This window comes from Tetrao urogallus (assembly GCF_951394365.1).
Source record: "Tetrao urogallus genome assembly, chromosome: 5".
NCBI classification, from domain to species: Eukaryota; Metazoa; Chordata; class Aves; order Galliformes; family Phasianidae; genus Tetrao; species Tetrao urogallus.
The window spans coordinates 49,683,487-49,706,552 of record NC_136818.1 but is presented as its reverse complement, the minus strand read 5'-3'; the positions used below and the strand labels follow the sequence as shown (position 1 = coordinate 49,706,552).

General features: G+C 35.1%; 1 protein-coding gene across 1 annotated transcript in view; it reads left to right on the top strand.

Annotated features, from left to right (window-relative positions):
* PLCE1 (phospholipase C epsilon 1) overlaps nt 1-23,066 on the top strand; it is a gene marked incomplete at both ends in the record, with an annotated part of 120,794 nt that overhangs the window by 37,544 nt on the left and 60,184 nt on the right. Inside the window, one exon of the mRNA XM_079535377.1 lies at nt 4,315-4,600. Within this exon, the coding sequence (XP_079391503.1) occupies nt 4,315-4,600 (286 nt within the window). The remainder of the gene's footprint in view (nt 1-4,314; nt 4,601-23,066) is intronic.

Below are 23,066 nucleotides of genomic sequence, written 5' to 3'. Positions count from 1 at the left end.
CTTCATTTTGGACATTCCAGATTTATTGGTGAATGTTTTTTTAGAAACACTTTGCACAGGTACATATCAGAAACAATGCAATGAGCTGTTAAGCCCCTCCTTAGAGGACTAATTTTCTATTATTTTTTTGTAGCATCATAGCAATAAGCATAATTTTCCATGGCTGTTCTTTATGCTGAGCTTTTTGGACAAACATATTATTTATTGCTATGATAAAGTTAGATAAACTGAGCCTGTTTTCTAATACATGGAAATGTTAATTCCAGTTTCTGGAGTTCATATGAGCAGCTGCTAGATGTTTATCAAACTGATTACATGCACCTTAGGTTCTAGGCTAAGAATCTGAGGCAGAAACAAATGCAAAAAGAAAAACAGCAAAAACATTAAAATAAACAGGAAAAGATACATATAACTTTAAAAAATAAATCACAGCAATTATTTTTGTGAGCTTGTACATTCAATATTTCCAGTACAGCAGTATGCATGGGGGAGTATCTGTATTAAACTAAGGCTAAGAATGTTTGTGGTATCTAGGTTTCTGCTACTTTTATGTAGTAAACCTACAGCAACATGAGGAGAAAAGGAGGTAACAATTAGCAATTGCAGTGATGATTATTCAAAAGAAAAGAATATAAGAGAAAAAAAATGTCAAGGCCAACATTAAGTTCCTTGTTCTTATAGTTATTTTTGAAAAATATCTTAACAAAATATGTCTGCTCTCACTGTAAAGAAATCTTATTGCCTTAAGGTTATCAATAAGTTAACTTGTAGATACCATTTTAAATTACTACAAGCAAAACTGAGTTTTCTTAAAGTAAAGTTCTGATGATTTATTAGCTACATTATTAACATCTGAAAGTTCAGATCTTATGTTTCCATTTATTTTCCAAATATGGCCTTGTTTGTAAGCCACAGAGATGGAGCTCTGCCTGAATTTAATTCTTATTTTAAAGCTAGTTTTCCTTTTTGAGTTGGAGGGCTTTTTTTTTCTTCTGTATTCTTGTGGAAATTTTCATGTGGCAAGTAATTTTTGTGTGCTTTTTACTTATCACTGAAATCTCTTTTTAAGCTTTACAGATAGAAGAAAGTAAATATTTATCAAAGCCACAATATACTTTCATTGGAATACTTCTACAGTAATATTATCTGTTGTAGCACGTCCATTTAAAAGTACTGTGTAGTATCAAGGGAAAAGAAAAAGTGTTAGCATGTATTACTTTCATTTCATGAAGTATATCTTGAGATGCCTAGGTTACATACTAATGCTGTTATTTACGTATGTGGTCATTAAAGAGGTTCAGAGAAGAAAGTTCATCCTTAAACTCTTTCCTGTAATTAAGTCAGTTCTCCACACTAAAATTATGTTTTTTAAATACAAGAAACTTGAAGTATGTTTAATAATACAGTTTAATGCTAGACTCTATCTTCAGTTGCTTGTGAATTACAGCTTGACATAAAGTACATGAGGTATGGCGGCCTCAGACTGCAGATGGCTCTGAAATCTTTAATTCAATACAGAAGGCACAAGTGAACCAGGAGCGATGCCCCAATTACAGGAGGTTGTTTTTGAGGAGTGACTGTCGGTCTAACGCTGCACTTTCCTCATTTTGATTCGTGTTCATTGTTAATTAAGGTAATCATTCTTCAGTAGAGAAAATAAGTGATACAAGTCAATATAACTGTATCTGGCAGGGTGAGCCCTAAGCCCTGGTTTAAAATCAACTTTGTCTGCTGGGCAAAATTACACTTCCCCATTGCCTGGTGCAATCTCACTGAAAGATGATTTTCTCTATCAGTTATCTGAGGATAAATACATATAGTATGAGTAGAGTAGTTCTGTCGGAAGGGACCTGCAGGGATCATCCAGTCCAACTGCCTGACCGCTTCTGGGCTAACCAAAAGTTGCAGCATATTTGTGAGGGCTTTTTCCAAATGCCACCGAATATGTTCCTATTCTGATGATTTTTGTTCATTTGATGGCAGGTAAGTTTTGTAACCTTGTCTGTTTGTAGAAGTTTTGCATGCAGAGCTTTGACCCGTCAAAACAGACACTATTTGAAAATGTTACATGAAGCGCAGAGTCTTTGGAGACAGCTAGTGCCCTGAAGTCTACTTTTATACAATAGAGATTAACACCATTATTCTATGTGTAATCTCTCCAGCAAAACACTGTCGCCTATTTCTGTCAACAAATGGTTTCTTTGCTTTGGCAGCTGAAAGAAATTTCAGTTGTGTAGGCAACAAAACATGCCTTTATAAGTTGCAGGACCCAATTTTAAAAATATTTTGGAAGGTAACTGTGGTTTTGAAAAGTTAAATTATTTTCATTAACTAAATATTTTTTTTAAACAAGCTAAAAAGACTGATTTCGTCTACTATGTGTGACATACTCCTGATCTGTGTATAAGGCAAGTCCAGCAGCACACCTTGTGGAAAGCTGTGTCAGGTGGTGTCAATGGCTATAATAGATGGCCATGCCACAGCTCCCTGCAGACACTCACCATTTACCAGGGCAATAAGAGTGGGTTTTCTTTCTGAATAAAAGTGGAAGTGTGTGATGTCCTTTCTGAGAGTCAAAAAATTCCCAAAACATGCTATATTTCCAGTGGAATTGAGTTATATAAGTCATAGGTACCATGCAAAAAATATATATATTTAATTTTTGTTAATAAATATCTGTTCTCTTTTTGAAATCATTGATTTACATCAGTAGTTAATAAATTACTACATTTTGAACAAAAGTTACCATTGTCCCTAAGAAGTTGCTAATAAAAAAAATTAAAGCCAAGATGAGACGAGTACTCTATGACTTTTATTTGTTTTTTTGTTTATGACATAAAAAAACCAAAAACTTCCCAACTTTTGAATTTAATAGTGTTTTGTAGAGGGTCCTTGTGGAAGGTGGGCAGTTGACCCCCCCACCTAATGGCTGGGACACGCAAGTGTATGAAGAAAATGCAGTTGTACAGATCTGTGTGCTGGGGACTGCTCACCTCCCCTTTTTCTGGGCTTGGGTCTGTCTCCCTGGGATCATGGGTGCTGCTGACATACAGAATGGCCAGGTTGTGCAAACAGTGTCTCAGCATTTAACCAAGTATGTGTATGCTTGCAGTGTAGAACTGGATGTGCTTCCTGCCTTGCTAGTGGTTATCTGGATTTTTTTTATATGGGGGGAAGAGTAGCAAAAAGAGGCCATGAATCACAAGAAGTCATTGTACCATCAACTTACTTCCTTTGCACATCTAAGGAGTAAAAACAAGAAAAGCATATATTTTGATTTCCTACGGTAATAACAAATTGGCTATGAAAGCAACTATCTTAGACAAAAACAACTTATTTAATAACACTGACATAATGTAGGATGGCAGTTATATGCATATACACTGAGTGTCTTGGGAAAAAAACCCTGAAAATTGTCTTGGCATCTGTCAAAGTAAGAGATATAATGACTCTTTCCTATGCTAATTTTTTAGTTTAGTAGTAGTTTTCACTATGCAATTATAAATCACAGAAGTTGAAACAAATTTATTAATGTTTAAATTAAATTTATTAATTATTTATTAATAAGTCAACATACAAGAATGCAAAGAATCAAGTCTCTCCTTGTATACTAAGTGAGAAGATTTCTTCCAGATTCTTGCTTTGATTATTAGACTCTTAAATAAGCAAACATTACTTAGTTGCTAAGCCACAGACTGAAGTTCATTAGTGTGTTAGCACAAATATTGGAAAAAGAGTACTAAACCAATATTAGATAGAGGACCTGCGCGTAGGCTGGAAGTAATGCAATGAACATGACACCAGAACATTCTGAATGATTGCTCACAGTGATTAAAACCATTTCTGTTTACAAAAACCCGCCCTACTCGGCAAGAAAAAGTGCAACCCCTGAGTGGATCTGTTTTTCTGCTACTGATATCTGTAAGGCTTTACTGAAAATACAGGATATTTAATAGCCTTATAAATACTTTTGTGTATACTCTTTATTTTAAATATTGACCAGATGTACTGCTCTTTTTGTCTATTCATGATCCTTAAAAACAGCTTTCAGTAGAATGCTGTTAACTGTAGATTTAAAGCCACAGTACCATCTTATTTAAATAGTCTGTGTAGAAAACCAATTCAAAATCTCTGTAAGTCAGTTCGAGTTTCTTAGGTACTTTAGGTTTAATGCATAAATGTAGCATTTAACATAGCACCCTCTTGTAGAGGCTGTTGATCTTTATATCAACTCAAGCTAGTTTGGATTTTTTTTTAAATATTTTTATTATCCTAAGCAAATGGACTAACTTCAACCTTTTTTATTTCTCACAGATCCTCAATACTGTGAGGGAAGAAGGAGCAGAAGACATCTTTGAATACTTTCCTCATCTTTTGAGAAAACTCCCAGCCTTACATACAACCTGTAAATGCAAAGGTGATGGTTTATGTGTAAAACCATGTGCAACAGGTGCTTGCCCTCAGTATCGTGCCACTTTACAGAGGACTGCGCTCTCTAACTACATAACTGGTGCTTTACTAGAAGCGACTACATCATTAGGAGCAAGAAGTGGTCTTCTAAATATCTTCGGAGGATCAGCTGGAAGAACAATGCTTAAAGGTAGTAAAGATTTAACATTTGAACCTTGACCGTTTTAAGTGCAGGAAGTATTGCAAAGTATTGTATAATATTCCATGCTTTATATATCATAAAAAAACTTCCATGTTCTCAAAGGTCTATATTTGCAATTCATTCTGTCATAATAACTAGCATTATTGGTTTAATAAAGTAAAAATGCCTCCAAAACAGAAAAGAGTATTACAGAACAGACATGTTTTCAACATTTTTCTTTTTGTAACATTCTTGTAATATCCAAATATCCAAAGATAATGCTGAAGCCACTATTGTTAGGGTTCTTCTTTCTATGATATTTCTTAGTTAAGAGGAGCTCCTGTTCATGATATGGTTTGGTTTAGGACTTCAGAAATACTACGCTCAGTTTATTTTGTTGTCATTATGCAGCCAGTTGCCAGCACAGAACTGTCTGGTAAGTATATACATTTGATTACAAATTTACTGTTGATCTTCTCCTGGATTCCTCATCTTTTTAGGATCTGATCATTCTGAATAATGGGGGTATTTTCTATGTGGATAATACCTATTGATGATGGCTGCTGCATATTAACGTTGCATGCTGATGGTCTTAGTATCAAGTAAGATTATCATTCTGTCATTTAGTGCAGTCAGTTTATGAAGTTAAACTAGAAAAAATGCATGCTTGGTGTGAATTCATTGCATTGCAACAGGATTTTTGTACAGAACAATAACTGCTTTTAAATTAATTTGTAATTACAGCCTAGTATATTTCCAAGACTACTGTATGTATTTGGAGATTTATCATCATGCTACCTTGTAACAAAAGGAGTAATATCTCAGTTGTATAACTGCAGAATTGAAGCATGTGGATGTATGCCCCAGAGTTTTACAAGAAAATGACAAAATCACTAGAGGATTCTAAGTATAGTTCCTTAATACAGACACTGTCATCATTTTCATAGGCAGATAGTGATATAATATGTATTCAGATCAGGTTATAAAACTTGCATCCCAGCATGTGACCCTTTCTAGTTTTAAATAGTCTCTCTTCAGATATATCAAATGAGAGGGAATGCCTATGGTGGTAGGACAGGTACAGATGACACCTGAGTGAATTTCAGCAGTATGTGGAGCCACATGACTAGGCTTTAAATATATTCTGAGAAACAGAGGTATGTATAGTGCAATGTCCTATTTTGATAGGGTTTTTCATTTTCCTTGTGCCTGGTAAACCCAACTAATGACTGTTACCCTAGGCCTGAGACAATAGTTTTTAGAGTTTGAGGTAGTACCTGCACATGTGCATTGTGAACCAAGAGACTTTGTACTGGTTTGGGGATCTCTGCAGTGTATTATTGGTGTACGCTTGTGTTGATGTTCATGCAGATTCTTAAAAGCATTATTTTAATCTATCCAACACCCTCTCTTACTACTGGATTTAACCTCAGGTTTAGATGAGATTAGCTTCTGGGTAAAAAGTTTCAGTTGATAACAGATCTGTTGCCAAATGCATTATGGGATTTACTGTAAGATGCAGCATGTCATCTGACCAATTCACGTTGTGCTTAAAAAGCAAATAATTGTATTGGCTCTCATGTTGTTTAGTAGTGAAGAAATGTCCTTCAACTGGTGGTTCACTGCTCTCCAGAAATGGTTCAAACTTGCACATTTGTCACCTTGCTTTCTTAGACGAGCTGGCAGTACATCTAAGTTATTTGTCTCATGTTGCAGAGAGGCCAGGGAGGTGAAAATAAGTATCTGCTTTGGCAGTCAGAAGTTGTGAGTGTTTCAGTGTAGTGCGCTGCCCTGAATTACTAACAGCAGCAGAAAATAAGCTTTGTATCCTTCTAGCTTGTACTTCTTCTTGTCAGCTAGCCTGTTGAAGAAAGGAGGGAAGACTGCCCTCATCTTTTTTTTATTGTTTTGATCAGAAATAGCAGATGTTTCTCGTAACTGTGTTTCACAAGCTATGACAAGAAAGGACAGATTTTCAAGTGTTGTGAGAGCGTAAGTCTTACAGTTCTTCCTTTAAACTTGTACTTGAGAAAGAATTTAAAATTTAGGAAGATGCCTTGGTACAATTGAAGCTCCAAGTATGAGGTCCCAGATAGAAGTGCAGCAGATCACTGATTTGTTTCTTTCAGAAAGACAAATTACAGACATGTCTAGTTTGTACAGCAAAGAGCAGCATAGAGACACTTGACCTCTTGCTGACTCACTGTGACCCAAACCAAAGTGCTCTCATGATGCAGGAAAATACCCTACAGTAATTTATCTGAGAACACTATAAGCAGCTGCAGCTAATAGTCTTCCAAAACATTAACTTTTCTGGTATTGGCAGTAGATGAGATAGAGGTAGCTTGAGTATCATGGCACTATGCCTCTCTGTCGAGAGGTAAGGAACCATATTAATGATTTGAACTAAGTAAAAGAGACAATTAGCAAGTGAAAATTTAAACACCAATTGCACTGTCCTAAGTGGAAATATAATGTGTTACAAAATCAAAGGATTCTATGCATCATTTTATTATCTCCAAAAGTAATTTGCGATGTTACATTGGCATAAATACAACTTGTTGGACTATCTAGCACTTTTCTGCCACTCAGAAATTTGAACTCGAACTTAGAATCATAGAATACTAGAATTATTTGAGCTGGAACAGACCCTTGAGGGTCATCTTGTCTAACTCCCCTGCAATGAACAGGGACACCCACAGCTCAATCACATTGCTCAGAGCCGTGTCCAGCCTGACCTTGAGTGTCTCTTCTTGAGCCCTCCAGTGAACAGTCCAAGCTCTCTCAGGCTGTCCTTGTAGGGGAGGTGTTTCATCTCTTGAATCATTTTTGAAGCCTTCCTCTGGATGTGTTCTAACAGGTCCATGTTTCTCTTGCTTTGTTCTATAAACACTGCAATATTTAAAGTTGTTGCAATTAAATGCTGAATGAAGTGATTAATTATTATGAAGTAATTAAGATGTTTTTGTGGTGATAGCCAGTTTGATAGCTATTTTACCTTGGGAAAAACTAGGTACGTAAAAGTGCTACTGAAGACTTGACAAATACTCTTGCATATTGAAGTAAAAGCCTACATATCAGACACTCTGAACTGATAGAAAGTGGCAGTTCTAGGGTCAGACTTCATCACCCCTCTTTTCTTCTGGGCTCTTATTCCTGGAAACTGTTTTCATTTCAAAAAAATCCTGGAAGAAAAGGACAGAGGCAAACACGTCTTGCACTATTATTGTCAAGTACTTCATCTTGTCAAATTATTTCCTGGATTTAAAATCTCTGAATTGCCCTAGGTATTTGTATGTGTATAATGTACTTAAGTTCAATGGATTTATAGGACTTCGGCAAAATGTCTACTTGTAACATAAGCAAAATTCTTTTGTGTTAAAAATATGCCGTGATTAATATTTTAGCTTTTAATGCCTGTATATATTCTCTTGCGTTTCATTTAAACATATTATTCCTAGGTAATTCTAATCTTACTTTTTAAGGTACTTAGGACTAGAAGAGTTGCGTATGTCTTACCCAAAAATTACTAGTGACAAATGATTTTGAAGAAAAATGTGTTTTAGTAATGTATTTGAAACAAGATTTGTTTTAAGTTATTCATTTTTCAAGTAAAAAAAAAAATGCAGGCTTCAGATTATTGGCTTTCTAAATTTTTTTTGCTTTTAAAATTAAATGTAATAAAGATGAGTGGGAACTCTCATTGAAGGTCCTTTAAAATCTTTCCTTTCACTGTACAGTAAGAATAATTCTGCCTTGTTCACCAATACAGGGGAGAAGGAAGTCTTTCTGGTACAAAAGACATAAACCATTTAGAGATTACCTCACAGATCTGTAACATTAGTTCAGTCTGAAAGCAGTAGAATGCTAATGCCCAAGGGTTGAAGAGTGGGTGGACTCTTGAGTTCCACACGCAGACCTCCAAACCAGAACTCCCAGTCACGTGAATCTGGGAATGAGAGTCTTTAAGAAGGGGTGTAGGGCCTGCTTTGTAGCAGAGCAGCAGGGCTGGAAGTGCTGCTCTCAGCTGGCTCCCTGCTGAGGGGCTGCAGCTCAGGTCCTGCTGGCCCAGGGGCATTCTGAGTGTGGGCTGTCGGGAACCACCAAGACCTGCAGTTCCCACAGCTGGTCAGTGAAGTTCACATCCTTGTCAGTGTCCTTGTTACAATAGAGAGCATAATTTTCACTTGCAACTACTGAAGACGTTCCAGCTGCACTGTTTTAGTGTCTGTATGTAATTCAAAATTTCTGGTTAATAAGAAATTTTGGGAATGTCTTTCAATACAATTTGGATTGGAACCAGATTTCTTTCCCTAGAAAGGAAATCCTGCTTCTCAGCCTGTTCAGTTTCATGCAAATTAATTGTTATAAAAGTTTATTTGTAGTTGTTTGAGCCAGAATTTTCACTGGAATGGGTTTAAAGGATATAGTTACTGTTGCAGTTCACGTGTTGTTGACTGTTTTTTTAAAAGATGAAGTGGAAAAGGCATTGTGGGTTTTTTTTTCCTTTTTTAATCATAAAGAAGGAACTAGCATCTGTGAAAATGTTCTTGCTTTATATCCGATACCTGTATGCAGTCACCGTAGAAATGAAACGTGTTCCCTTCTTTCCCCTTTCCCTCCATTAGAGAATAACTTTGTATATATCCCTTACTGCTCTTTTTGAGATTCCAGAGCAAGGTCACCAAGGACTTGAATAGACAACAATTTTTGACCAAGAGCAGTAGAAAACTGATTTGTTTATATACAGGGAGGCTATACTGATCTTAAGAAAGGAGACTCTTTTGGGTTTACATGGCAAGGTTTTGGTAGTGAAGGGGACACTAGGCACAAAGAATTAAACTCTGCCTGCACTGCTCTTCTCACACTTATGTCTGTCTTTCTGGGCATTGTAATATATATTGCTGCAAGATGGAAAGATATGTAATTGAGCTAGGCAATATGTACATTGAAGAAGTTAACTAATGTAATTAGCCTGAGTAAAAAAAAAAAAAAAAAAAAACCAAAATTATTTTTGCATGTACAATGGTTCCTTTGGACAGAACAGGTAATGTACACGTTGTGCTGGAAGTGCAAGTTTGTATAAGTCTAGATATCCTAACTAATGCATAGAGTTAAACAGTTTGCAAACAACTGAATTTAGGATATTTTTTGTATAGCTTTTTGTTCCATTCATATTATTTGGCAGTTTGATGCACAGTCTTTTAAATTATGCGGGTGAATCTCTGCTTCCAGCAGTACTTCTGTTTGATAGGCTATAGCTGCTGTTCCCAGCAGAAGAGAATTTAAATGTATAGCATGGGTCTGCCTCTGTTGTGAGAGCTGTGCTGTGAGGAAGGAGATGCAGTACGTACTAATGTATCTGTGATGATGGACAAGTGATGAGAGAAGATTGAAAGGTAGGGTAGTGATTATAATTTTAAAATCACATTTTTTAAATGAAGAGTAATTATTATTCAGAAAAAAGGAATAATTCAATGGGATTCTAAGTGCAGATAGTTAATCCCTAAACTACTTATTATTGTTTATTATTTTAAAAGTCTGAACATTTGTTTGAATGGGCCTTGTAAAAGTAATTTCCATGGGAACTTTTGAAGTGTAGACTGGAACTTTTTGGTTTGTTTATGTTAGCATGTCAATCAGAAGCAAAGAAAACCCCAAGGACCTCAAACCTCAAGATGACTTAAGAGTCATCTGTAAAGATTCCATTGAAGTTTTGTTTCTAGGAAACAAATCAGAAGAGAATCAACAATTGTAGGATAATGTTTTTTTATTTATAACCAGATTTATTTCTTTATTTTAATAATTTCGAGATACATTGTGTAGTTTTCTTCTTAGAACCAAAATTATTCTGATTCTTTTCTTTAGATTTTCGGATAGTCACTGTTATAGTTAGTGGGAAAATCTGTATTATTGACCCTATTGCAATGAGAAATATTTAATTAGATGGTTAATTTTATAGGGAAATGACATTAATAAAATTGATATTTACAAATGAAATCAATTTTTAATTCCTGTACTGTATGCCCATAATAGTCCTTACACTATCTTATTTAATATGAATTCTTCAGAAATCTAAGTGCAACGGTTTTCAACCAGAAGTTGGAAATAATCCTAAATTGCTGTTCTTCTAATTAAGAAAGAACATGCTGGTGTTGTCAGTGAGAAAACAGTGGTACACTGGCTGTGTTCCCTGATAGTTCCTCCTGTAAAGGTTTTTCAGACAAGACGTATATTAATTGTATAAACAAAGTGACTCTAAGTGTAATACTTGCATTCCAGGTCTGCACAGATCACTCCCTCCAACTTCCTGGGGAAATGGAGAGAAGTTTCTAGTGGCAGTGTATTGTTTTTCAACCTCGTGTACTCTAGCAAATTTCATAACTAATTTTTCACTGATGTAGTCCTGCTGCTTGTGAAAGTGATGTAAACTGTGTGTAGACAAGGCTAAGGTCAGAATGAAGAAAAGCCATAAAAATGTGGGAGTGAGACATGGATGGCTGCTTGGATCAGGGCATAGTATGGGTGCCCATGTAGCTTGCCAGCATAAGGACAGCCTCCAAGTCTGTTGTCTAAGTCCCACAATCTGTAATTTCTTTACAGTTAATTGCTGTTCTGGAAGCCTCAGGAAGGTTTTCTTCTTCTTTGCCTCTCAAAGAAACTTCTCTGGATCCTTGCCTAAGTCATAGCCCTTTGTCTGGCTGCAGCCAACGCTGCTGGTTTTATTGGAGGCTGCAGCTCGGAGCACAGCAGAGCTGTGAAGGCAGGGCATTCGCTAATAAAGAAATCCGTGCCGCTGTTCTTGTAATGCTTCGGCTGAAGTTTCCTAAAACAAAACTAACTCAGTTTATTACTTTTGGCCTGTTTAAACAACACTGATATAAATATAACTTGTGCAAAAGTTTGGGTGTAGGCTCTTACTTCTTAATATATTTAAGGACAAAAATCCAGCAGAATTAAAATGGCTTTTGTTTATAACTCCACTGTCAAAATCAAATGCTTTTAGTCTTAGCAGGATGCATGCTACTCCTTAATTTGTAAACTTCCTTCCATTCGAGTCCCAGTATTACAGCTTTTATCTGGGGAGGTGGGTAACCTGACCTTTCAGTGAGCGAGCCAAATGCATGTCTTCTTCATGGCTTACACAAGGCACGTCAGTTATGCATTTTGCCACAGTTTGTAGCTTTAAACTGAGCAGCTGTTGCCTGACTGTTAGTTTGGACAAGTGCAGCGCACAGGCTTTGGACAGTGTTGGAAGTACCTGCTCTGCTGGCATTTTAGGAGGAATCTGAGATTCAATGGAGGACGCTTTTGCTGGTAAGATTTACATTTCTCTGGCCTGTAATACAAGGCTCTGATTATATTTAGGTAGTTAAAAAAAAAAAGTTAGTTTTATTTCTAGAGTCAGAAGTGAACTAGGTGGACATTTTCTAATCTCATGTTGGATCTATAATGTCTATGTTTAATAACAGTGCTGTAAGGACACTTAGAACTATTGCTACATGGAAAATGAAGTAGGGATTTAAAATAAACAATATGAAATAAAAATGCCTCTCAGTTTTAATGTGTATTTTATATTTCAGCTTGTTTGAGAATGTAATATCAGTGTTTGTATGTAGTTTAAGTTTACTTCACATTTATTTGGTTCACATTGCAACTATTTCAATATCAAGTTATGTCATGTGACATTCCTTTGTTTTGTGTTCTATAAAAGTGAGTGACTCTTGCAAAAAGTGCTGGAGTAAATATGAATGTCAGATATAATCAGATTTTTAAGAGCACTAGAAACAGGAAATTTTTTTTTATGTTTCACGAATGACTCAAGTTTTACAGGTTAGTAACATATTTTTGGATGTAAATCCACTCTTGATTTTTCTTTTCCTTTTGCAACTCTTGCTCTTTTTTCTTCATTTTGTACATATACTGAGTGTATACATACCAGAAACCAGTCTGTGTTTAGTGGATTCTTGAGGCAGATTGTCTCCTTTCTGAATGACATGAAGGCATAGCAGCATATAAAAAGCCTTTTGCTACTGATTGGCCATAAAGAAACACCTATATTCACATATATGAAGCTGTCATGTATAACTTGATTGAATGACAATAGCATTTTACTCTGTATAAGGAATGTCTTATGTGCTAACCCTCATGTTTCCCTAAACTGACTGTGAGATAACGGCTATGACAAACATTCACCATCCACAGAGGTGGTATCTCGTTGCAATAGAAAGATTGTATTGGTTGTCAACACCTTCATTTTAATTTCAGTGATTTAGAAAGTGCAAAGGAAAAAAAAAAACTCTCGGAGCCTTTTTTGGCTGATTTGTAATGTTTTGGTTTTGATTCGGAGTAGAAAAATGCATGCATTTTCTAGAAAATAAGCCAAGATAAGAGTTTTTTGCAAGTGCATAGATTGTTTGGGTTTTGTTTAAGGGACTTCATATTGATAACATTTTCTAACATGTAAGTATGTTCTTTAGAAATAGTTGTTGTGTATAAAAATGTATTAATGGATATTTTAATAATTCTGAAAGAAGTATAAATTACCAGTGATATTTATCAATAATGAATTGAAAATATTTTGCTTACAAAATAGCAAAACAGTAATAAAAGAATTGGAAATACAATATGAAGCTATAACAATCTTTAAATATTTATTATGAATTCTTTTAAGGGCTTTACACAATTGTACAGCAATTAAATATCTTTATTTTAAATTGCCATGGAGTGAGTACAACAGGTTTTATGCACTCTTGCAGGCTTCTTTATGAAATTGAGTGTTCAGATCTTCTAGAAGAGGAATAAATCTGATGCTGTTACATTAGGTTCCCCTGCCGTCCTCAATCACCCTTTCAATCTCCCTTTTCTCTGCTGTATTGGAATAAAGCAGAGGTACATGCCTCTTGACTTCATGGAGAAGGGGTCTTTCCTGAAACTGTTGTTCACTGGGGAAAAAAAGAAGTCTTAGTCTGAAAAAAAAATTGAAGTTTTGAGTGCCTTTTACTGTGTTACTGTTCGATTTAGGAAAGATTTCATCTGAAGTTGTGCGCTTGTATTTACTTCTTCAAAGATTAAGTTGCAGAGCTCTGCAAAGAAATTGATCAAAAATTTCTTTAACGTGAAGATTTATTTGCAACAGTGGAGTAGTTATTGAACTGTTATAAATATGTATGGTCTTCTCTGTAAATTCTTGTGAGATTTTTAAGAATAAGCACTCTTTTACTGGGTTTTCAAAAGTTGAGGAATTCAAACAGGTGACATTGTCTTTGGACTCTGATCCTGAAAATAACTGTGTCTAAAGACATCATCTACGTGGGCTTTATGCAACTACACTTTGGTTCTGTATTTGTAGGTATTAATATGATTTCATTCTATCTCTAGCTATGGAACTGTAGCCACAGGAACTGCATTGAAAATTTTACTAATCTCAGGAGGGCATCACAGGGCAAACACACAACTTTATTTTCACATGCTTCATTATCCAGTGGCGTATAGGCCATTATAGCATGAACGGTTCCAAGTAAGAAACCAGCACAGTAACTAATGTGAAGTCTAAGTGATCAAGAAATGTTTAGAATGGTCAGAAAATAATGATTTTGCTTCAGTTTCTGGTTATTTAACTTATTATTATTATTTCATAATAATTACCTGTGGTTTTGTGTCAGAGTAGGCACATACTTAATTGAGGACAATGCAATTAATATTTTATGAATTTACTTGTGGTGTCATACATTAAAGCACTGTGAAATAATTTTGTTACTATTTAAATTTAATAATATTTTAAGAGAGAAACTGAACACTAAAAATAACATTTTCATCTAGGTTTCAAATTGTTGTAATATCCTGTACTGATAGTTCCATGATGTAGAAAAGATCATTTTAAAACACATAGTACTCTTTTACTTCATAGGTAAATGAGTTGTAAATGTAAGACTTACTAAAAACCGTCACAAATTCATTAATACAAAATTATGCCTTTAAATTCAATTTCTAAAAAAACCTAAATCAATATTTGCATAGCTTGGAAATTCACATTTATTTTAATGAGAACAAAATTGCTCTTGTTATATTACTTCTGAATGAAGAAATGGAAATTGCAGCCACTTAATTGATAGTAAAATATGATCGATATTATATTGTTTCTCACTGACAAAAATAAGTATTAGAGTCATGAATGTAAGAAGCTTCTGCTTCTACTATTCAAAAAATAACCTCAGTCTTTGTCAGAGTGGAAGGACTAGTGAAATTGGCAAAAAAACCCACTTGTTGATTACAGTGCCTCACACACTTTCTGTTGTTTACTTATGGTGTATTTTGGTAACGTGTTTGCTTTTTTTGCTGGGGGGCACAAAATAAGAAGTAGAAGAAAAACCTGCAGAGGTGTTCTCACAGTTGATGACCGGCTTTGAGCACTTTTTTCAAAGAACATGGCCCTAAGAAGGTGTGGATGCCCCATCCCTGGAGTCACTCAAGATTAGGCAAGATGGGGCTCTGGGCAGCCTGAGCTAGTGAGAGGTGTCCCTATCCATGGCAGAGATTGAAACTGTCTTTAAAATCCCTTCAAAACCAAACCTTTCTATGGTTCCACGATTCCCTAGGAAAAGAAACAACTGAAAGGAATTCAACTCAGAGCTGAAAAAAGAGCAAAGTTACAGAAAATGTTGTCAGTGGAGAAAGACTGAAAACAAAATGTATTTGCTCTATAGAGGAAGTACTGGAGCTGCATGATAATCTCCTGCTACTGTAAGGAGAAAGTAAACAGACTGTCCTTTTTGTCTACTGGGAATGAGGCAAAAAAAGAAGAAAAAAAGAAGAATCTCACATGCAAATAACAAGTATCATGATAGAAAGGAGATTTGGTGGAGAAGGGAGTTCCATCAAATTTAAGAACTTCTCCACATAGATGGCACTTAAAGAAAATGGGTTTAGGTAGTGTTGGCTGGCAAAACCACCAAGACAGATGTGGCAAAAGTTGTGAAAACAGAGGTGCATGGACCGAATACAGAGGGGCTCATTTCAGAAAGATCTTACATGAAAGAAAAAGCTTGTGGAGAGAAAATAAATAAATAAATTGGTCGTTGAATAATGATGGCAGAGCAGACTGTAAAATAGAAGGGCTATAAGAATACGATAGGGAAAAAAAGGCAATTCATAAATTGTAAAGGCTATAGAGATACCTCTAGCTATGGTCAAACAACCTCTATAAAATGTCATATGTTTTCACCCAGTAACCTTTGTTTTAATCTCAGCAGTTGGTAGACAGTAGTGTTCATGCAAAGCCTTTGGAGGAACACTTAGAACAAACCATCCACATGCATAGCTTTTTCCAATGGTCATTGATGCTCATAGTCATAGGGATGTGACTTGTTTCTCATTTGAGCTTGTCTGTCATCAAGTACAAACTGTTTATTCTTGTTATGCTTTTTGCTGTTGAATTAAAGTCTTTAAAAACTGGTATGTTTTCCCTGCTGGAAATGCTTATATTTATAGAATAGTCAAAGAACCTCTCAGTTCTCATTTAGTGCACTAAAGCTTTGCACTTCTGATCCAAATCTTTCCCTTCTACTCATAAACAGCTCAGCCCTAGAAAAATTTTATAGTTCTTTTGTGCATGCTCTGTGGCTTGTTCACATCTTTAGAAAACAGAAGAGATGATACTGTGTTATTGGTGTCATCAGTGGTTTGCAGAGAAGGAGCTCTCTTTGCCATCTCCTTTTTTGCCATCTGAAAAAAGAAAGAAAATGAGGGATTTTGGTTTTTGTGTCTTAGTGTTGTAGTTAGTCTAACCCTCTGCTCAAAGCAAGACTGAGGCATTTTGTGAACAATGTAGTTGACAAAGTTTTCATGTTAGGCAAGGCTGGCAAACACCTTTTCCAGTAGAATATGCTAAAAGCTAGTGACAAGGACACAATTCATGAAGTAAAGCTGAAGTAAATCTTATGACTGTTTAGCAGAGATTTGGTGTAGTAGGTGGAAAATTCCATGGGGAAAAAACAAAAAAGAATAAATAATTTCATTTTTACTGGTGGCAACAGTATAATCTATGTAATTATGCTCCATTTGCTTGAAGTTAATTTTGTATAACCATATCCCTTCTAATTCAGCTTTTACTAATTCCCAAGCAACATGAGCCAAACAAACAAAAGTACAAAATCATTGCTTGTAGCCTGGCTGAATTAGAGATCATTACTAAATCCATAAAAAAGATTTCTTGGATAAGTAGTATTTGAATCTTTCATATGTAAGGTAGGAAGAAATAGGTGATACTGAGGAAAGCCATATATGTTGAAATCTGCGTTATGAAGTCAAGGTTTGCTTAACACTTTGTGTAGTCTATTGTTTTCACTCTCAGCTTCCAAAAGGGTGCTGGCTCTGTTCTCTGCAGTTTGCTGTATGTCACTAATCTTTCCATGTCTTAAACTTCTGAGTCATCAAGCACGTTTGGCCAAATCAGGCAAGCTCATTCACTGTAGTTGAGGAAAGAAACATAATCTCAGCTCTGACATTTCAGCAGTTCTTGTGATTGTACTGAGTACTTTTTGTTGAGTTACACTGTATTTTTGCTGTCTCAGGACTATAGATTCTTTCCTGGACTTCACAGTTTGTTAAGCACACTGGCATTTCCATTGGGATAGATGCATACTTTAGAAGTAATAGTCAGCTTTTGAGGAAATCTGTCACATTTACTCAGATCTGGGCCCACGCCAGATATTCTATGACTCTAGGAGTCAATGATTCAGATGTGTTGTTACTGATTCTCCTAATAAATTTGCAGATCAAATTTATGTACTGTTATGTAGCTCTATAAGTAATTCAGTTGAACAATTTAATTAAATTTACTGGATCTGAATGTAGAGAGGCAATATCCAAAAGACTTAACTCATGGTTTATGTGCCAGTCTCTGTTATGAGTGCATTAATATGAATGAATGCATCTACTGAAGTATTTTTGGAGCAGCTGAGAATCTTGTGCATATTTTGTTGATTGCTCTAATCCACATGAATTTGAATATTTCATTCAATGAAATGTTCTAAGTTCATTAACAGTTTAGGTATGTTTACCGTGTTGCTAATGTATTTACTTTCCAGTGCCTTTATAGATAATATTTAAATGCTGTAGTTTGTTAATACTGCCATACTTTTCAGTTACTGAGATTTATCTTTTCATATAGGAGTTGCAAAAGATTCAGTATTTTCTGACAAGTTTAATTTTAGGTCACACCACTGTATTCCATGGAAGTTCAAAGTTGCTCTTGTATTTGATGACATATGTGTACTAGGTGAATTTTGCTTTTGACAGTAGAAGTTTATGTGTGTATTTATGTAGGCTACCTGCACATGATCAGTGCTTTTTTTTTTTTTTTTTTTTTTTTTTTGACCTTTTTCTTTTTTTCTGAGAATATTGACAAGGAAGACATTTTACTAGCTTATCAAGAAGTACAGAAAGATTTTTTAAAGAGCTTAAGATACGTACATGTTCAAACCAAATGCTATTCTGAAATAAAATAACTAGAATATCTGGGAATTTATTTATTTTTTATTTGGGAAGATATTTTTTATTTACTTGTTTGGAATACTAATTAATTCTCCTGAAGAAGTATTTTAAATATATGCTGAGGGCTCTAATTTTATACAGAATGCAAGCAATTTCACAAATAGAGAAATCATCTTGACTAGTTATATATTCACAAATAATGATACATTTTCTTAATGTATGTTATGTTCTCATATCTACACTTATTGGCTGTACAGTCAAGAATAGTTTTTGGTGTTATGAATAGTCTTTTTGTCATAGGTGTGTATGTTGAACATAAGAATCTATTGCTAGCACACATGTAAGTGATTAGAATTAGAGTATTAGCAGTAGGGGTTTACAGCATGAGGAAGACACTGATAAGGTGCTATCTTGGCCCTGTCAGTTGGTAGCAAAATTGCCAGTGAGATCAGCGGAGTCAGGATTTCATGCAGTACATTTTTATGTTTGAGTTAATAAAATTTTAAGAATTATTCCTCCCTCTGTGTCATATCAGATTGATTTCATTGCATCTAACCATCCTTGACAAAAGTCAGTCTAGGCTAGATTAAATTACTTTAAATCATGATTTGATTGTTACAACTTCTCCTTGTCATTTGTTTTATGGCAAATATCTGTCAGACTTATGGTTGGTGATGTCTGTGTAGTGTCTACTTTCCGAGCTCATGTCAGAAGTTACTGTCAACCCAGCTATGCTGCTTCTTATATATAATTTTACAGTTAACACTAAATTCTCTGTTGCCTGTAGTAAAATTTGTGAGTCCATGTCTGGACTGCACTGCTGTTGTGGTTCATATCGGAGTGATGAGGTCATGGATATGGCCACAAAAACAAAGTGTCCTTGCATTTCATGGGCTCTCTGTTCAGTGGGAGGGTCCTGAACACAGGTTTTGCAAATTTTAATTTCTCTCTTTCATTTTAAAATGTCTCCCAGCATCCTTTAAAGTGGGCTCCCAGGACAAGTCTCGGTGATTCTAGAAAGCTTGCTAAGAATAGCTTGTTGGCTGCAGTACTTTCTTAGAAGACAGACAGACATGATATAACAGCACATACATGACTTACTGTGATGGGAAGTTGTGAAATGATGCTAATCCTTCATAAGTTAATGCACTTATTATCGTTAGCTTCCCAGCATCTTGCTTATACAGCAAACCAAACTTGCTAAGAATGCCTGCTGTTAAAACTCATTTGAAAGTTTTCTGGTAATTGAGTTAATTAAATGTTTGCATTGAAATGTGCTTCCTACGGTTACCTTTCAAAATTTGAAAACTGCATTCTGAAAGGAAGAAAATATCTAATAGATTCTTTCATTTGTGTAAACACATAAACACATTATACAATTTTTTTCTATTTTTAAAAATTCATTTTAAAGCATTTCTAAAGTAACCCAATTTTGATCAGAAAAGTACTTGTAGAACTTAGCCCATTATATCATATATCTCAGAGAAAGAGTAAAACCTGTTTCTGGTTGTTTGTCTTCTTTTTATATCCTCTTCTATTATTTCCATTATACCTCTAAACATCGAAGACATTTATTAGTTGTTAAAATAATTTTTAAGCCAAAATGCCTTTTATTCTGTCTCTAAGTATATTTCTTTAAAGTATGCATGCTTAACTCAATGAGACTGTGCCTGTATAATCCAAAATTGCTTTTGCATTAGTTAATGGATGTGCCTGTTTTAATACTAGCTTTGAAGATAGATCACACTTAACTCCCAGTAGAAGAAAGAAATGCAGCTATGTATTGATTGGGTCACCACGGAAGTGGAAAGTTTCTCAGGGTTTTCCTGTTTGCTAATTGTGTATTTCTTTTCACTTCTGAAACACCTTCCTCTCTTTTTGACCAATCCCAGTGAATACTCTTAGAATTTCTTGAAATACCATATGCCATTTCTTTAATAATGAAGTGTTATGTGCTAAATGGCCATTCATTCTGTTGTGAAACCAATTCATTTATTTCTAGTTCATCATTTTTCTCTATGTTTTGGTATTTTGTTTAAATGTGTACTTGGTTCATGCATTTAGTCATGTATGAGATTCCTTTCAGATTTTCCTTTATACAATGAGTTGAACCCAGGGGTGGAATTACTGCACTGTAATAAATATTTCTTTATAGCAGTACAGAATTCACTATTCTTATCAATCCTTTTTTTAAGAATCTTTCTAAGTTCTGTTATAAAAAATGCTTCGTTATAACAACACTTTGAAAGACCATAGTGTTTCAGTGGGTTTTTCCTGCTATCCACTGCTGGCTTAAGTAATAGAAAATTATTACCACAGTAATGTTCTATTTCATTTTATTGACTGATACCTTGATACATCCTGCTACCTTCTGTATTAGGCATGTCTAATGTCTTAGGGATTATTATATGTAAGTAATTATTACTGTTATTTTAAACTCAGATTTCCTGAATTTTACTTTCATTCAAAATGTGAAGGTGTTGGTTGGGTGTAATGATTCTCCCATTTGCAAAATATTCACATCATGGTGTGTTCAGAGCCTACAGAAAAATGAGATACAGAGTTCTTCCCAAAGTTAATTGGCAAAGATGTGTGATGGAACATTTCTTCTACACATACAGGGATCATAAGTGGAATTTGTGTCAGATAAAATGCAATATATAAAGGATGTGTGCATTTTCTTAGCAAATCACACAAAGATACTTTGAGGACAACTGAGTATCAGCAGTGTTTTCTGTTAGGAGTTCTATTCTCTCTCCTTTCTCTGTGAAATAATTACATAGAGGACAGATCTCAAACTAATGTTATTATCAGAATCTGTTTGAGTAAATGCTGAGAGCAGGCCAGAGTGATGAAACTTTTGAATTGATCAAACATTTTTCAAGTGTATTACGTTCCTTTAAAATTCTTTCACTGCTAAACTCCAGGGCTTAAATTGGGAACATTTAATCAAGTCTTGTTTTTACTGGACATGACTTGAATTCATTTTATTCCAATAATCACTAAGAATAACAGCAGAAATACCTTATGCAGCTGATTTGCCTCTTTTGGTTTGTGTGGAAACTGTGGTAGGATCTGTCACACATCAGATAGTATTTATACGAAGATTCAAAAGGAAAAATATATTAATCATTAAGACCGCCCATTTATCAAATCACACTTAATTCTCACCAAATTCCTTGACAACATTGTCATTAAAATCAATTTCTCAGTTTGGCATCTGGTCTTCATCTTTTACTGCTGATGTCATAGGCAGCTTTGCTATTTGCTTCACTGTGTGTGACGCTGAAGCTGTAGAGACCTTTTGTATCATTTTTACCTTAAAGGACTATATTTAATGATTGTTTTCCAGAGTGAAACAATTTTCATTGAAATAGTTCCTTGAACTTAAGTTTTCCTATTCTCTGTGCTATTTAAGTAGCTGGACAAGATAGGAAAATATACTTGTCTTTCCCCAGTGTCTTTGAAGAGACTGTAGATGCATGTAGCCTGGCCTTCAAGGTAAGACCAAAGTAGGAAGGATGATGTTTGTTGTGAAATGTATTTCTGAGGATCTTAGAGGCAAGAATGCATTTTGGGGTTGTGTTTTTGATGGCTGTTAGAAGTTCTGCAGCTGAGGAGCAAGTTGCAGCAGACTATTAACTAAATGCAGAGGTTGCCAGCGTGGAAATCCAGCACCTCCAGGCTAGAAAGGAAGGTTTCTAAGCTGAGATTTTGAAATATTTAAGATGTCTGTTGTTGTGGTTTTAGAGTTATTTGCACTGTAAGTGCTGTGACTTACTACAGCTATTCTTCATTTGGCTTCATAGTTTGAAAGAGGTAAATATGAAAGTTAAGATCATAAGTTTCAGCTGAAATGGGTACCTAAGAATTTTTTATTCCCCACTGTATCCATATGAAAAATAAATAAATAAATAAATAAATAAAATTCATCCATCTTATCCAAAATATTCAAATATTGGAAGCTGATCTGAAGTTCTTGTGCTCTGTGTAGCCATTAGATATTTCTCTTTTGGAAAGTTAACGCAGAGATATATGTGTTTTATTTTGTTCTGTCAGTGCACAGAAACTGTGCTATGATTTTGGAAGTTATTTTGTATCAGTTTTTGTGGATGTTGTTATAGCTTGGGTTCTGCTTTAACTCAGGCAGAAACTTGCTCTTTTTGCAATGGGAATCATGCACTTCTTTTTCTAAAACACTTATTTTCCTCCAAAGTCAACTCATAAGTCTTCCCTTTCAACTATTCTTTTTAGGTGCTGTAATTTATCTAGTAATTTATATATATGTTTATTTAGCTTTTGAACTTAACATTCCATGCAGTACACTTTTTCTATCCAGTATTTTAAAAGCTTTTGAATACAGATGCTGCATACAGAGTTGTTCTTCTAGTTAATATGTTGCCATATTGCAAGAAGCTTAAGGTTCTGATAGGCTACTAATGTGCCAGCCTTTAGAAGAAAGATTAATGAAGTGTATGTGAAAGCAGTATATTGCTGAAAACATCTCCAGGAGACTGGCAGAGGAGAGGATTCATTCGATGAGATTTCATTGCAGGAAAATAAGGAAAAATCTGAAACAGTTCAACACCAAGCCTGGCAGCATACTGGCAGGAATTTCCTTCCGCTCACAGCAGTCATGATCTGCTCATGGAGCATCTGTGTTTGCTGAAGAAATTCTTCAAAGTAGCTGCTATCACTGTACTGTAAGTAGCTGCTATAATTTAAGGCAGCAATATTGAACTGTGTGACACATAATCATTGACAGTGAATTCTTGTCACAGGTTACCAGAAGATTAGCATTTCTGTATCTCTCCATAGGAAGAGTTCAACTGAATCACCATTGCTTCTGGTCACCACTGCTTCAATCCAACCACCATTTTGTATAGTAACAATCTAAGCCACAGTGAGATTTTAAAATGGAAGACAGAGGAATTGAGGTTAGGACTGGAAGAATACTTAGAAGGAGAGATAGTTCTCCCGA